The following is a 17286-nucleotide window of genomic DNA, read 5'->3' as shown; positions in this document are numbered from 1 at the left end:
ATACAAACCAGATCATGGCTGCTTAGCTAATATGGGCCAACTGCTGCGGAAGAAAAACGTCGAACACCCCAAGTTGTGTAAATTTTTTTGGTAAACATCTAAGACACGCACACAAACACACACAACACCGACCTACACACCAACGAGAAATAAGAGACTGAGCTTCTGCTAACACTTAGTGCCTTCTGAGCGCTGACTACGGTGGAGAAACTTGAATAATTGATCGGGGAAAGAAACGCTCGACGAGTAATTTTATTAACAAAAATCTGGGCTTAATCAGAACACCACGAAGGGCCCCTGGGTTATTCACTACGAGTTTTCTTGTTTCTGCAACTGAAACTTGGGTCCAGTTTAGGCTGATCAAGCTACCATGCCTAAAAACAGCTTCGAAGGGGCTTTGCAAAGAGAAAAAGAGTCAAAAAGCTCCTTTTTTTTTTTCTTTTTTTAGCTCCAAAAATCCAACTAAAGTTAACTAAATAAAACTTAATTTTTTTCCCCATCTTATGGGGAAAAATATGTTCCACACCTAATTAAAGGTGAAGCAGCTTTACAAAAAGGCTCAGGGCAGTTTCAGCTCTGTGGGGAAGGACTGCTGGACTAACATTGATCCCTCTCTCCACACTCCAGGTGTTGTTCTAACACTTTTACACACCAGTAGTGTAAAAATATGAACTAAAAAGGAGCAAAGTACATTTAACTATGCTATTCCATCAGGTTTGCACGTGAATTAAACTGAGTCTTCAAAGAAAAGTATAAAAACTTAAAATAAATACCTATGAATGAATGTATTCTTTTAATTAAGTCCTGAAATATCCCGTCGATCTCAAATTTAAACTCACCTACGGTCTTAGAACTACTTCAAGATTAAATCCCAGGCCCACTTAAGCTCAGCATGCAATTTACCACCAAAAATTAACCCTGACTGCCACCAAGGTGCCCACTCCTCTGAGATTTGACTGCATTCACATCAAGTACCATCCGATCACGGCCCAATTCCGGTTGGGATGGGGGTGCTGGGAAGTGGGGGGGTCTTACCGATTCGATAGGCTTGTCTAGAGATGCCTGTTCTATCTCCAGGTGCCCCTCTTCATACTGATCAAAGTGATTGCCCTGCAAGAGAAGACAAGGGTCAGCTCCACAGCACAGCACACACGGCCAACAGTTTCTTTTTGGGAGTCAGGTTTGGCTCCAGTGATATATTTTATGTAATTTTGTTAAAAAATAAACTTGTGAAATACAAGCTCAACTCAGTATCAGCTATAAGGACAAAAAAAAAAAAAAAACCTAAAAAATAAGTCATCTTGATGATAATCATAAATTATAGAAGCTGGCAAAATATCATACATTTACACTGACAATACCTCTGGTTTGTGTTTTTTTTTTTTCTTTAGAAAGTCTTGTGTGAAAACACTGAGCACAAGCAGCAGTGCCAGCCTGGAAACCACACAGGACAAGAAGCAGCAGGAACTGACCCTCCCACCACTACAAAGGGCTTTTTGCAAGGCTGTCCCTGCAGCAGGAAACCCAAACTGCTCCAGGGACACATGTGATTTCACACACCTTAAATCAACTAAACCTCACAGTGGTACCAAAGGAAACCCGTCCTTGTGCCCACAGTGCTTGTCCACGGTTTGGAACAGCCCTTCCCACAAATTTAGGTGGCTGCACAGTGATCTGGAAGCGACCTGTCCATGGGAGTGATCCCCCAACATGTCACACAGTCGTTAGTTTTGACCCCAAACAGCCCCCACCCCACCAGCTGACCACCATCCCCCACTGCAAAAATCGGATCTTCCCCCTTTTTTTGGCTGGAGATTGAGCATGCAGGATTCCTGAGCTGGGGAGGCAGTGGCAGCCCTGTCCTCCAGGAGGACTGTAGGTGCTGGAACACACCAGGGAAGGGCCACTGCAGGAAAAACAAACAGCTCTACTGCAGCTCTGTCATAGCTTTCGAGGTTCCTGAAACCTCAAATTCCTGAGACTTGCAAACATGGTGAACCATTTTTGGCTGCTCAACAGGTCCGTGATGTAACAAACCCACAAATCCACAGACCTGGAAAGGGAGAACTCGGAGTTCCCAGCTATAAACCCAGAAGGAAAGAGGAGACATTCCTGCAGCTGGGATGAGCCCAAAAGCCACTGGAGGGGGGTTGTTTCAGCAGGCTCACCTACATTCCCAGGCTCTGCTCAGCATCACAGGAACCCCAGGAGGTGCCACTCCTTGGCTGTCACCCTCCACTCCTCCCCCAGGCCCCCCAGCGCCACCGGAACCTCCAGCTGCTCCGTGCACTCCAAACCCCTGGCAGGTTTTATTTGCATCCCAGCTCCACAATCACTTGGAGGAGGAACGCACACACCACTGCCAAGAGAAACATGTTGTCACCCTCCTCCTTTCTACCAGCACCAACTTTTCCCTCTGCAGGAATTTTAATGGAAGCCAGCACATCAAAGAGCAAACTGCCGTTAACGGGGCTGACAGCTGGAACATCACGAGCCTCCCAAAATCCTCTGGAAAGGAGCGTCTGCATCCAGCAATGCAAATCTGCAAGGCACCATCTCGACTGAAACCTGGTGCCAGGAGAACATGCTTTGATGCTGGTGCCCCAACTTCCAGCCCATCCATCATCTTGGTTGGTAATTCATCCCGGCCACGCTCTGCTCCCAGGCGGCATCTTTCCCACGGCCTCTCCAGAGCAAATCTGGGGCTTAATCTGCAGGCAGAAATCCACTCCCAGTTTGGTTTTTTTTTTTGGACAGCCTTCAAGGAACAAGCTGAAGGCAAACTTACCATGCACGAGCAGTCTCTGGGCTGCTTTCTAAAGCCAATAACCCTCAGGCTGTGGATGGACAGGCTGTGTGTGGCGGTGCTGATGAGTTTGGGAGCCCAGCACGGAGCAGACGCCACAAAACCTGCCCCAACAGCCCAGGGACACGGCCCAGACTCCCAAAAAACCAGTGCCCAAGAGAGCAAGGGCAGCCAGGAGTGCACATACTGCTAACACTGGCAACAACACGTAGCTAAACTTCATGTATTTAAAAGCTAACCCCATGTAACATTAATTAACACCTGAAACCCTCTCAGCGCAAACCAGACACCTCCTTTCACTCCGCTGCCTGCAGGTAGCTCAGAACACGTCACTGCATTACCTGGAAGAGGCTAAATATCCCTGCCCACTCCCTGGCTCCTGCAGAGCGCTGCCTGCCAGCACACTGAGAGCTGTTTTCACCAAGGCAAGGGTCAACCCCGGTTCGGGAGCAGCAGGTCTGGCTGCTCTGAGGCTTCACTGCTCGCTTTCCCAGTGCTTAAAACAACAACTCCTCCCACAAACTGTGCAAAAGGCTGAGCACTCCCTGGGCCACGGCCAGGGAACGAGAGAGCAAAGAAATCATTCTCCCCAAGCTCTGGGGATCCCACCACTACCCACTGCACATATTTTGGGGGGTTATTTGTTCCTGGTAACAAGCAGGGGTGGGCTGCTTGTTTTTACAAAGAGCAGCAACGCTGAGGGCAGAATTTTCCATAGAGGCAGGTGCTGCCTGTCTCCTGGAATTCAGGGGCACACAAATGTCACCAAGCACAGGGGACAGGCCCCATGGGAATGCTGACAACCTGCTCCTGTGCCTGTTCCAGGCTTCAGGATAACGAAGTGTCCAAAATGAGCTGAAATCAATAGTCAGCACAGAGACTGCTCTTTATTTATCAATACTTAAAATAAATGATAAAGGAAATGTTTCTTTCCACCATCAAGTGACTCGTCCTGGAAAAAGGCAAGTGGACAAGCCAGCGGTCACAGCGGGGTTGGATTTTTGGGGGTGTTCAGGCTGGTGGTGCCCAGTGAGGGAAGAGAAAAAGGGTTCTATGGCTGCAACAAACAGTTTGTTAAGGCAACGCTCTCTGCCAGTGTGGGGATCCCAGGCCCTCTGCAGCTGGGACTTGGGGGGCTGGAGGCAGCACAGTCTGTCCCTTGGCTTCCTCATCCCTGGAGCTGGCTAAGGAACAAGTTGGGGGGAATTCCATCTGTCTTCCCTCTTTTGCAATCCTTCAACCTGGCACATCGAATGGATCCATGTAACATTTCTGGTTTGCTGTACCTTTAGACAATGAATCAGAGGAAGACAAAATACTTTAACATTTAAATCTAACAATTAATTAAGCTCTAAACACTGGATGTTGAAAATAAACGACATTTCTGGCAAACACGAAGCACAAGCACAGACCACATTTCGGTTTGATTTTGATCTGTGTCTTTTGCAGACTTGAGGGACAAATCCCTCCTCCAGAGGAAACCTGTAAGTGAAAAGAAGGATTCCATCCCTACAAAATGGATACCATGAAATATCAGCTGTTTTTAACCCAAAACCTATTCCCAAACCTTCTTCCCTATATGACTATTGCACAGATCCAGTAAGTCCCAGCCCTGCTACCTGATGGCAAAGCCTGCTCCTGTGGGAGATGGTTCTGGTGATGACTGCAGTGCCCTTCTCCCCTCACCCTCTGCCCCTCCATTTCACAGCTGCCTCTGTCAGGCTCTCTCACTTCTGCTTTGTGAGTTGTGTTGCACTGTCCCTCTCTCACAGACACTCCCTCTATCCACCCTGAAATACCAGAGCAAATTACATGAGAGGCTTCCACCTAAGCAGCATTTATTGCTCTCACTCTGTGCTACCTACGCTGGGGCTTCACTACAACCACGCTGAAATTCAATATATTTTACTGCCTCACGAGAAACAAGGACAAGCCTCCAACACCTAAACACTCCTCACACACCACTTGGCTCCCTGTTGCACTTGTCTCCAGGAGCCAACATGTTCGTGCCCCGTAATTTTTTTGTGTAATATCATCTGAACTTTGGCTCTCTGCCCACTCTGGTTACTCCCAGTCACATGTCCTCTCCCCCACCTTCCCACTGTTTGATCCTTGCCTGAAGCTCTTGGCCAAACCTTAAGTCCTGGAGCCCTCGCAGGTTGAACCATCGAGTTACAAATACAGCATTTGAAAAATCGACCAACAAAAGCTGCCTCCATACAGGACTTCAGACCCCTGTCCTCCCTTATTTGGACTGGAAACACTTCAGAGCCCTGGTCCAACAAATGTCATTTTGTCCCAGATTAAACCCAGTGGAGATGCTGAATTTCCTGGGACAATTCACAGCTCAAATTCAAAGCTGCTGCTTTCCTGCTCACAAGGTCCCAAATGTTTTAACAGTGAGACCCAGCTGGTACCATTCAAAACAAAATTTAGGACCTTCATCACACTTTCATCTCAAAATCATTAGCGGCAAGAATTGCTGCCAATAAATGATTCAATGAAAGTGAAATGAATTGTTGATTTAAGCCCATTTATCAAAGTTTAATATCACAGAATTCACTCCCTCCCCAACACAAGGCACCTTTCCAGGAAGGTGGGCAAAGACAAAACACATGAGGACACACAGAAATTACTGGGAGGGGAAACCCTTTCAAAGCATCTTCACAATGACAAGGCAGAAGAAAACCTGCTGCCTCTCACACCCCAAAGGGTGTATCCAAAAGCAGAGCAACTCCTCAGCACTGCCTGCATTCCTAAGTCACCTAAAGCATCACCAGCACAAAGGGGAAGGAATGATGAGTCACTTGAGCAGCTTCAAGGCCATCAGACTGCCCTGAAGATTAATCACTGGACTGCTCCCTGGGATCTGTTCCATCACTGAGCACATGAAGATGTCAGCGAGCAGGACACACCCCATACAGTGCCCATTCCTGACAGGAATTAGTGCTCTCCCTCATCAACAGCCCTAAGTTATCCCTGTATTATCCCACAAGCCTCCAGCCCAGCAGCTGAACAGGCTCCAACAAAGGAGCAGGACAATGGAGTGCAGGGTTTTCCTTTCAGGATGCTTCCCTTCAGCTCCACCACAGCTCAGCCAGGTGCTTATTAACACCAAAGACGATGATGTGAGTTATAAAACCCAACACAAGTCCAGCAGGAAGAGCCCAGAATGGGAAAACCTGTGGAAAACACTGCCTGCTCCCCAAACAACAGGGACAACGCCTTCAAGGGAGGGAAATAAGGAAAGATTCTGGCATCAAACACGGAGAGTTAAACCTGGGAAGAGCCAGAGTGCAGCTGCTGAGACATCACAGCAGAAACAATCTATTTACGTCCCTACTGGATTTCAGGAGGGGCTCAGGAAGGCACTCGAAGGCTGGTTCGTGTGACCACGGCAATAACAATGGAAAGAAAGTAATTTTGCAGAAAAGCCTTGACTATACTCACTGGTATTATCCCTTAAATGCACTGGAAAAGAGCACAGCATGATCGTGATTGCTTAACTGCACTTGAAAAGAGCACAGTGTGCTTCCTCAGATATTCAAAAATTAGTTTTACGCTGGGAGGGTTATCAGAAGAAGACTCCAAAAAAAAAATCACATTTATATTGCATTTACCCCTAGAAAATGGAATTTTAAAACACGAAAGCAAATCGGCGCCACTTCTGCACATCCCATTTATCCATCATTTCAATCAATAAACCTTAAAAGTCTAAAAATATTAAGTCAAGCAATAAAATTTAGGGTTGTTACCCACAAGTCCCACTTGAAAACATTTAACTAAGCCCACTCCCCGTTCCTGAAAGCCCTGCAGCCATCAGGCTGTGAACCAGCAGCTGAGACACCAGGAATATCCAAGAAAGAGAAATGAGTACCCACAAAAAAAGGGCTGTTTTCTAGCGTGGACAAAGTCAGGGCAGACTGTGTGAGCTCCAGATCCTGGAATATTTTGCTCCCGGAGCTGGGAAGCACAGCTGACATTTCCTGCAGCCCTCCTGGGATGGGTCAGCGCAGATGCAAGGTCTGAGCTCAGGGAACCGAAGCAGCATCTGAGCACAAGTGAGCAAATGCCAAAATCCTCCCTCTCTGCCTGCACGCACACGGCACCTTCCCGAGCAGGGGGGAAAAGAAACTTGGGGATTCCAGCAGGAAATATCCTGTTGAATGCACGGGTTTCTTTGTTAAAGGAGAGGGAGCAGTTACAAGCCCTTCAGAAGATAAGGCACCTTATCACCCTTTCACTTTTCCCAAAGCTGGCAGCCAGGACACCCGTGTGAACACTGCCTGCCCACCACCAGTGCCACGGCCACCACACGCTCAGGAACTGCTCTGCTGGGCCTCAGGGAGCACCAGGCTCTTCCCTGAGCAGGAGTGTCAGCAAACCATCGACACTCATCTTGGTTCTCTCTGTACAGACCTTTCTGGCTGGAGCAGCTGTTTCTGCAGCCCCTCCGGTTTCACTTCCCCCCACGCTGCCCAAGGGTGAGACAAAGCAGCACCTGCAGCTGAGAGGGACGTGTGGGACACCCAGGAAAGTAAAAACCCACTCCAGGCACGGATGAATGATGAGAGGTAGGAGTGACAAGGTCTGCCAGAGCTCCTGTGAGTTTGTTTTTGTGGGGCTCTATCCCTGACATCACCCCGACCTCACCAGCGAATCTCAGCCAGGAGAGGGAGAGGGAAAGTGCTAAACCCAAACCCTGCTAAACCCAAACCCCGCTCACCACGACTGATTGAGTGTTTATCACACACGACCAAAATGTAACGGGTTTGTAACATCTCTGCAAGACCCACACGGCCCTACAAACACCGACTACACATTGCAGTAGTAATTCCTGCTGCCCTTTCCAGCTCGGCAGGACCTGATGACTCCATAGGATGGAGGAGCTCCAAAACATAATTGATGCAGACAACCGTGTTGATGTTTAGAAATCCATCCAGGGAATTCAAAAACAACTCCAGGAAAGCGTAGCTTAGATCACTTCTTGAATATTCATCATGCACCCAGGAGAAAATACGTGTTCGAGACCAACATGCTCCTAGAAGGTAGATCCATCCAACCCTGGAAAACTTTCTTGGATTAATTTTAAAGGCCACGTGGGTTCTCAAAGCTATAAAAAGCAATACAAAAGCAATTTTGTACTGGCACCTGGAAAGCCTTTGTTAATGCTTCCCAGAACAAAACCATCCTTTTTCCTGTTGTTCCCTGCAGTGTCTGTAAAGACACACACAGAAAAAATAATCAGTGAGCCTTTCCAAACCACACAGAGGTGAAACATTCCCAAACAACAACGTTCTCACCGTTAGAAATCGCTTTCCCAGTCCCTTCCCTGCAAATAAGCAATACAAGAGGGAAGTACGGACACGGCACATCTGCACACCCCCCAAAACAGCTGAATATTTACAGTCAACATCTTGTGAAAGCTGCAGCAAAACCTCATTTTCGGCAGACACACACATCAATTATTCTGAGAGTACTTAACAGGAAAATCCTCTCAAGTCAATACAACAAAAGCAATCACTTGAGACTCGGAGATGAATTTAAACTGGCACGGTTTGAAAGGAACACCTTGGAACTGCACGCTGAGAGGTTGATGGTACCTTTTGTTTACCAAACTAAAAATTAATTTTGATGGCAAAGCTCTACCTGTTAAGTCCAAAAACACTGAGAAACCACTCACCAGATCTGGTTTAAACCAGGAAAACGTGCATCTGAACACCCACTTAGAGCTGCCCAAATAAAAACACGCTCTACAGATAAACAGCTTGTACCACAAGGAGTTGGAGCCAGAGGCAGGTCCCTGCTTTGCATAATTTGGCACCAAACAAGAACAATTCCACGTCTTCCAGATTCCTTCTGCTGCACCAACGCCAGCTGGGGATCTGTTCCAGCACAAAGGGATGCTCTGCAGTCCTTCAAAGCTGCACCCAAGAGCATCAGCACCGGCCTCACCCAGTTTTCTCTTTGCTGTTTCATAACCCACCTCGATGCAGAAGGTGCTGCAGCCTCCAGCACCCACATCTTCATGGCTAACCAGGACTCCCAACAACCACAGAGTCATGGAATGGGTTGGGAAGGACCTTAAAGACCATCTCATTCCACCCCCCCTGCCATGGGCAGGGCCACACCTTCCACCAGCCCAGGTTGCTCCAACCTGGCCTTGGACACTTCCAGGGATCCAGGGGCAGCCACAGCTTCTCTGGGCAACCTGTGCCAGGGCCTGCCCACCCTCACAGGGGGAGAATTCCTTCCCAGTATCCCATCTATCCCTGCCCTCTGGCAGTGGGAAGCCATTCCCTGTGTCCTGTCCCTCCATCCCTTGTCCCCAGTCCCTCTCCAGCTCTCCTGGAGCCCCTTTAGGCCCTGCAAGGGGCTCTCAGGTCTCCCTGGAGTCTTCTCCTCTCCAGGTGAACCCCCCCAGCTGTCCCAGCCTGTCCCCAGAGCAAAGGGGCTCCAGCCCTTGGAGCCTCCCCTGGACTCATCCCACCAGCTCCATGTCCCTCCTCTGCTGGAAGGCAGCTCTGCAGGTGGGCTGAGGGGGGCAGAGGGGCAGATTTCCCCCCCTCCCCTGCTGCCCACCCTGGGGGGTGAGCCCAGGACATGGGGGGTGTCTGGGATGCCAGAGCATTGCTGGGGCACATTGAACTTCTCATCAACCAACATCCCAAATCCTTCTCCTCAGGGCTGCTTTCAATCCATTGTCCCAGAGTGCTTGCACTGCCCTGACCGTGGAACTTTGTGCTGTTCCCACAGAACCACCTCTCCAGCCTGTCCAGGTCCCTCCAGCCTGTGACCCCCCCAGACAGCACAAGGGAAAGAGAAAAAACCCTGATGGCACAGGGTGCTAATCGTTTCATATTTAGGGTGTCATTTATTTACCACCACAAACTTCCAGCTTCCTGCCTTCTTTTCCTTCTCAGTGTGGTGTCTGACTTGACAGAGGATTGTTTCTAAACCAAAGCATGGCAGACAATCTCACTCATGAGCACCTTAACTGGATTCAAACCCCGTTCAACACTTTTATCAATGAGCAGAGGACACAGAGCCAGCTCAGTCTGCAGATCAGGAAGCCCAATAAAGGGTGAGTGGAAAATGTGTTTGCACAGAGCAACCTGACCCCGTGTAAAAGTCCCCAGCACCACGTCTGCTTTCCCAGAGCCCTGTACAAACACGGCCACAGCACAGGGCTGCACCCAGCAGGCAGCAGAAATCCCACTTAAAACCTCCTCATACAACAGAAGGGATAAAAATACAGTCCAAGAGGGTGCGCAACAGAGGAATAAAGTAGTAAAAAAGATGTTTATCTCTGGAATTTATACAGACAAGAGTTTACTCCACACTGTTCTGCGTTAGTTTTATAGTCACAAGTGTGGACAATTTAAGATGCAGAAAGCTGTAACAACACAAAGGGGAAATGCCCTGCTACAGAATTCAGAGGTCAGGCTGTTAAGGTTCTCAAGAAGCAGCTAAAACTGAGCAGAAATGCTCTATATGCCCTCATATAAGAGGAGACAGCACAGTAATGTGTGCTTTGGCAAAGCAGAGAAGGACGTAAGAAACAACAATGAAGAGCTGAATGTAATAAAATCTAGAAGAAGAATTAAGGAAAATGAACATTTCAGTGACCAAACGACCAGAACAATCTACCAAGGAAAATGTCCCCCATCACCAGTTGTCTTCAAGAGAGAGATATTGCAGCCAAACATGAACTCCTGGACTCGGAGCTGGATCAAACGATGGGAATTGAAGGCTAAGAGATACCTGGATGTTTAAATGACATCCTGATACCAACTTCTGGCTTTAAAATCGTGAATGGTCAGAATCTCAAATTAATTGCCCACAGAGCTGCTTGAAGGGGGAAAGTACCAAGAATTACCACAGATTTTAAACTGTGTGGTAGGAGAAAAGCCTCAGCTGAGGAAGTGCTGCCCAAGAACTGCAGTGGTGCTTTTTATCTGATGAACATCCCCAGACAGTGGGTGGCTGGAACCTGGTTAGGAGGGTGGGTTTTGTTTTGCAGGGGGTGACTGAGAAGCAGCTGAGGTAGCTCAGACGTGGTTTGTGGGGCTGTAGAATAAAGGGTTTCCTTTCCCACTCACTCAGCCCCGGCACTGGAAAACAGACAACACAGAGTGGGGAGAGGCACAGCCAAGAGAGGAAGGAAGGTCTACATAAAATTAACTCACCACCTGAGTCCCAGAAATGCACTGAAGTTCAGACCCCCCTGTGATGTTCTAAACCTGGAATCAATACTTCTTGATCTACTTTATAACACTTTCCCCCTGTGTTCTCCTCCCTTCCTCACTCACACAGGGAGGTAAAAAAATGAGTCCTGCTCTTCCAGCTTTGCTCAGCTGAGAGGTCAGAGCGTCCTGCCAAGGAGGTAAGAGCCGTATTCCTCCTGTGCTGGGCCCACACCAGAAATACAACCCCAATCTAATGACAAATGAGCATCTCCAAACAGCGCTAACAGATTTTTAAAAACCTCGGATTAATCCTTCAATTAGAAAACACCCCATGGAAAAGGCTGTCTGACTGCTTGCAGCTGCTCCTGCCAAAGGCAAATTCACACTGCAGGATCTTGGATCCGTTGGAAGCTCAGCCTAACACGTTTTGCAGAGATTCCAATCCTCATTCCCCCACATTAAGTTTTTCTTCTCCCAATTAGTCAGGGCGGACGAGACAAAATGACCCTATTTATCTGCAGAGAGGAGCCATCAGCTGTCTGTGCCACCTCCCCCCGAGCAGCCAGGCCTGCTGAAGGACATGGAAATCAAATGCACTTCCCTCAGGCAGCACCTGGGAAGTGGAGTGGAGCTGCAGCCGGAGCACACGCTCATTAAGGACGGGCTCCAACCCTCCCAGCTGCCCGGCAAAGCACTGCCTGAGCTGCCTGGGAACACAACTTAGCCCTGACCCCCTGCCAATTAAAAAGCAGAAAATCCCCCTGCCAGCAGCACTCAGCTCAACCTGCTGGAAGCAGCAGGGGGATGTGCTGGGTTAGCTGTTCAAATCCTTTGTGGAGGGGGAAAATTAAAAAAAAAAAAATATATCCCACCTATCCTCTTGGAAGGAATAAGCAGGAATAGCCGAGCTGGGGCTCAGACTGGCTACCCTTCCACCCAGTTGGGAAAAGCAGGTATTCCTGCTGGCTGGAAGTGCAGACTGTACAGCACTGAAAAACCCCGAGACAGAACAGCCTGTGTTCCGTCTGGCTAATGATGCCAGTAAGTGCAACGTACGTAGGAAGAGGAAATTATTGTACACATAGACACATACGGCTGGGGATATTTTCTGCTTCAACAATGGAAAGGAGAGAGAGAGAGGCAGCAAGAAAACATTTTCTCAACATCTGGGACTAAGTGGGAGCTCCACTGGGTTTCAGCAATATAGAGACATCCATAATATTTATTCTTGGAGTTTGCACAGCTAATCTAAAGAATAAAATCATTGCAAGCGCAAAAATAGCACTAAAATGTATATTTACTTATTGCAGCAGTCTCCTGTGTTCACGCAGCATTCATTAATGTTTCTAAAATATTCTGCTGGCATAATCTACAGCTATTGTTCGGAATTCCTTGAAGTTAAACTGGTTCCTGTTTGTCTCTGCCAGGGAAGCCTGTCAGTCAAGGGGACAGTGGGACAGACAAGTGACAGAGCCCATGACAGAATTATGACAAACTCCATGACCCCCTGCCTGAAGGGTTAAGCTTGTCAGCGTCCCACTCAAAAATAACCCTTCTTGTATGGAAAATGGAAAACAACTGGGATTTGTTTGGGTGAGCCACTCAGCAGACTTCACTTGCCACTGCAGGGCTTGGAGAGAGGCAAGAGAAGGAAGGTCAGGGATATCCTTCCTCCTCCACTAATCCATCTCCCTGCCCAAGGCTCCCAAAGGAAGAGCTGTGCCAGCCGGGTCAGGGAAAGATCCGTCTGACAGGCAGGGCACAGCTCAAGGCCTTTCACTGGAGCTGCCCTCAGGTTCAGCACCTTCAAAATATGTTCAGCCAGAACCAGGGGCTTTCCCTCGAGTTTCTCTGAGGTTTGAGAGCTTAGGGAAAAAGGGAAGAGGATCTTTGCTTTTAGTGCAGCCTCTAAAGCTACAGAGCACAGCAACAGCGAGACAATCCTGTAAGAAAACCCCCAAAGCACTTAATCAGCTCACTGCAGGGATATCCTCCTGGGCCATTCCTGCTCCTTCAGCAATTTCAACTTCCAAATCATCCTGAGCTTCGAGGTTCCTTCCACCCCACTACAGAGATGGGTCAGAATAATTCCTCCTCTCCCTCCACACCACAATCTTTATCTTGAAGGATGTATGACTTCCTTAATCCTTACACTAGCCCCTCTTTTCCACAGGGTTACCTAACTCCATGAGAGCATCTCCACTCCTTCTGCAGTTCTCTTCGTGCCCACCACGTTGGTTCAGCTGCAGTTATGGGAAGGTCCCCCCCCGCCTTATCTCTCCAGTTCTCAGCCGATCCCTCTGCCCAACCCTTCTCCCTCAGCACCTTTCCATGCCCTTTCAGACCCTTCATACCTTCTCTTTCTCAGCTGATTTAGGTCCTTCCTTCCTGAACCGATTTCCCTCCAGTGCTGTTTGTTTCCATTCCTGTCTCTCCTGATCGCGCTGATCTTCCTTCAGCCAGGCACAGGGGAGGGAGGAACAGCTCCCAGCAGCTCTCTAACCTTTAATCCACTTTTCTCCAGCACATCAGGAGCTCAGAAACCCAGGGATCACCTCTGCTAACCCTGCACTGCCAGCTCTCCCTTGCCCACATCAATGCTCATCTTGCCAAACGGATCTTCCCAACCCAGAATCTTTTCAGGGGCTGATAACAACAATGAGAACTCTAAAATGCTTTTTTTTTCATCCAGAGCCTCTCTTCCATTAGCCACAGCACTAATCCCAAGGCATCTGCCTTTCCTGCACGCAGCTAAAAAGATTCCTTTGACCCACACTCTTTACTCCTGACCTTTTGTTTCTCTCCCTCTCTCCAGAACATTTCACATCCTCTCACTTTGAGATCACAAGTAGATCAACCCAGAACGAAATGTGAGAGATCCCTCCAGCCTCCCTCCCCCTCCCCACGCCTCCATCCCTCTCCAGGCCCTGTAATTTTAGAGCCCATCTCCCTCTGGCCACGCTCCCTGGGTCTCACCGGCCTGGCAGGGACGTGGGGTCACGTCTGGAGTCACATCCCCTCCAAAGGCACAAATTTCACCTGCTGAAGAACTGGAACTGAGTGAAAAGGGCATCCCTGCCACTGACAGGAACACTCCTACAAGGCATCTGCATCCAAGCTGGTGACTTGCATGAGCAGAGTCTTATTCTTGCTGCATTTTGAGAGCAGTATTTCCTAGGGGCACAGGTAGGTGTGTTTTTACCTACGGTCACAGCAAACACTTGGCACAACGAGCACTTCCTTTATCCCACCCCCGTGTTCTAATCTCAGGGGACCTCCATCTAAATAGAAAGAAAAAAAAGTCAGAAAGCCTTCTCTGAAAGCAACTTTGAACCTAATTTTTTCTTCTTTTGCATCGAAAAGCCTTCCTCCATCAACTGAACAGAAAAATCATTAGGCTGCTGACCTGTCCACACAGGACCTGGAGCTCCCCCCAAATTCAGCGTGACCTTGGCCAATCCCCCTTGGATCTGCTCTTTCCCAGCTCGCTGTTTTCACCTTCTGCAAGCCCCAAGCAGCTCCAAACTGCTCCTCCCAGGGGACCGATTCCACTTTTCCCTCAAAGGAAGCTTTAACGCACAAAATAAAATGTCTGTCTCCTCCCTGGCACATTTTCAGGGAGAGGAGAGCAGAGAAGTGACCCTCCCATAAAAATACAAACCCTACCTCTTTATTTTCCACTGTAGCCTACGGGAAAGGCAATAAAAGCCTGGCATTTGACACAGATAAATCCCAATTTCCAACAGTGCCCAGGGAACACAGGGCTGGGACCGGGTTATTGTCTCTGGGCACTCCCAAGATTTCGGGATGGGGGAATGGAGCCCTGTTTCCTACCTGACATCACCACACGTTCCCTCTGCGAGCCCAGAGCCACGGCACAGTAACAGGTTTTGCCACTACAATTATTTTCCTTGCCCCACAAAGGGCAAGGACGGGACTGCAGAGCTCACCCATTCCCTGAGTACCCGACTTGGTTCGGGTTCCCCACCTCTCCCCTCATAAAAACCAGTAGGAGAAATGTGTTGTCAAGCCCTGTTCACCCCCACTTCCTGAAACACAAACTTCAAAGCCGAATCGGGCTGTTTCAGTGGTAATTACGGCTCATTCCTTCGTTTAAGGAGATAAAGGCTGCATCCCAGCCCGTGTTTGGGGCTCCATCCACACACCACGCAACGCACACAAACACGCTGAAAACCCATTTCTTCGTGTTTCTAACACAGTTTATCAACATTTTTTAAAGCGTGCATCCCTCAAAACGTGCGGAAGCACCATACATTAGTCACTCCTGGCCGTCCTGCCTGCTCCCAAGGCTGCACCTTAATGCCAGATTAAGCAGAATTACGCAAGCTCCACGCTGTAAAAACCCTCCCAAAGCTTTAGGTGAAAGGCCCGAGCGAGGATGAGCAGCCCCATCCCAACCGCGGGCTCCCGAAACAGTGGGATCGCCGACCAGCCCATCCATCCACAGCCCTCCTCGAGCCGCCTCATCCTCGCTCCTTTTGTTTTCCTTCCCAACCCCGAGACTCTCCCGGGCCGAAGTCGGAGAACAACATGTCATTGTTCGGGCTTAATGAGTCAACGTTAATTTTCGCATTGTTTATTTAAGCCCCCCTTTTAAAAAACGGCAGCAGTGGCGTTAATTACGACGTTCTCGGTTGGGGGGGGGGAGGGATGAAATGAGATGAGACGAGAAGAGGCGTTTTCCAGAGAAGGGGGTCGCTGGCAGATGTTGGGACAGCGGCGTGCGGGGCTCGGGGGGGCTGGTCCCGTCACCGGGGGGATCCCAGCCCTCACCGGGGGGTAGCCGGTCCCGTCACCGGGGGGGTGGTGTCCTCTCGGGGGGGCTGTGATGTGACCCCTCAGCGGGGTGTGTGTTACCCCTCACCGGGAGGGGTGCGGGCTGTCCCGTCACCGACTGGTCCGACCCCTCACCGGGGGGAAGAGCGGGTCCCCTCATCGGCTGACCCCGCCGGGTCACCGCCGCCGCCACGACCCGCCCTCCCGCCGCCCCCCACAGCCCCCGTGTCACCTTGACAGCCGCCCCCGGCCCCCCGCGCTCCCCTCCGCGGCAGAGCTCCGGGCCCCGCGCACAAAGCCCCAGTGAGAGCGAGGGGTGAGTGTGGACGGCTCGGGGCGGCGTTGAGGGGCCCGCGGCCCCGGCGGGGGGGCAGTACCTGGAAGTCCCTGTCCTCGTTGAAGCGGGAGAACCTGTCCGCCATTTCGCGCCGGCCCGGCCCGGCCCGGCCCCGCTCCGGCCGCCGCCGCCTCCGCCCTCAGCGCCGCCCCCGCCCGCACCGCGCGTGCGCCGGCAGCGCGCGCCGCTCACGTGACCCCGCCGGGCCGCCTCCCCCTCACGGAGCGGCTGCACAGAACGGCTCCGGCCCGGCGGGGGCGGCGGCGCGACGGGGAGAGCGGGGACGGGGTCGCACCGCCGCCCTCCGCGGCTGTGCGGCACGGCGGGTTTCCGCCGTCCCGCCGAGCCTCGCCGCGCGTCCCGAGGCAGCGAGCACGGGGGGGGGGGGGCACGGCGCACGCGCGCCGGCGCGCTCCGCCCCTTTCAGCCCAATGGGGGCGCGAGCTGAGGCACGCGCGCCCCCGCCGGCCAATGAGGGCGCGAGCTGCGGCGCGGCGGCCTCCCCGTCACACACACACTGACACACCCACACACACCCCCACACACACCCACACCCCAACAGCCCTCGATCCCGGGGTGGCGGGGGAAAAGGAGAGCGCGAGCCCCACTTCGATCTTCCCGCCTTCCCCGGGTCGAGCCAATGGATGGTGCTCCAGCCGCTTGAGTGATGGCGGTGCCAGCCAATAGGAACACGAGCTTTGCCGCCCTCCCAGCCTTGTGCCAATGGGAGCCGACTCCCGCCGCTTGAGTGATGGCGGTACCGGCCAATAGGAGCGCGGACTCGCTGCCGCCCCCTCGTGGCGAGTGCTGCGGGTCGCGCTGCCCGCTGAGGGCGGCGCATGCGCAGAGGCCGCTCGGAGGGGCCGCAGCGGGGGGAGTGAGGGCAGAGGGATGGGCTGAGGGGAACTGGGAGCGGAGTGAGGGGAACTGGGATATGCTGAGGAAACTGGGGTGGGAGTGAGAGGCACTGGGATGGGGCAGAGCTCATGAGGTGGCCACCCTTGAGGTGTGAATGGGCCTGAGGCCGGTCCTGCGCTGGCTCATGGCCTAGGGGCTGGGTTTGGGGTTCAGGGCTGGGATCTGGGTCTGGGGTCTGAGTTTAGGGGCTCGGTCAGGCTCTCTGTGCGCAGGAGCCGCGGCAGGCGGGGCCCTGCCCC

The 17286-nt window shown here is 51.2% G+C and overlaps 1 protein-coding gene across 5 annotated transcripts in view; it reads right to left on the bottom strand.

The window, feature by feature from the left end:
* GPATCH8 (G-patch domain containing 8) overlaps window positions 1–16279 on the bottom strand; it is a 52826-nt gene extending 36547 nt beyond the window's left edge. For 2 of the 5 annotated variants that reach the window (XM_027908299.1, XM_027908297.1), the window contains exon 1: window positions 1036–1116. Coding sequence is in view for 1 of the 5 variants with exons in the window: in XM_027908296.1 (XP_027764097.1) it covers window positions 1036–1110; window positions 16170–16214 (120 nt within the window). In the remaining 4 variants the exon portion in view is untranslated. Of the gene's footprint in view, window positions 1–8; window positions 44–1035; window positions 1117–16169 lie in introns of those variants that run through there. The other 3 variants (XM_027908296.1, XM_027908298.1, XM_027908300.1) reach the window with 3 other exon arrangements.
* Window positions 16280–17286: the final 1007 nt, after the last annotated feature.

This window comes from Empidonax traillii, unplaced genomic scaffold, assembly GCF_003031625.1.
Source record: "Empidonax traillii isolate 1590-97213 ecotype Southwest subspecies unplaced genomic scaffold, ASM303162v1 scaffold1673:size75607, whole genome shotgun sequence".
Taxonomy (NCBI): domain Eukaryota; kingdom Metazoa; phylum Chordata; class Aves; order Passeriformes; family Tyrannidae; genus Empidonax; species Empidonax traillii.
This window is presented reverse-complemented; position numbering and strand designations above follow the sequence as displayed.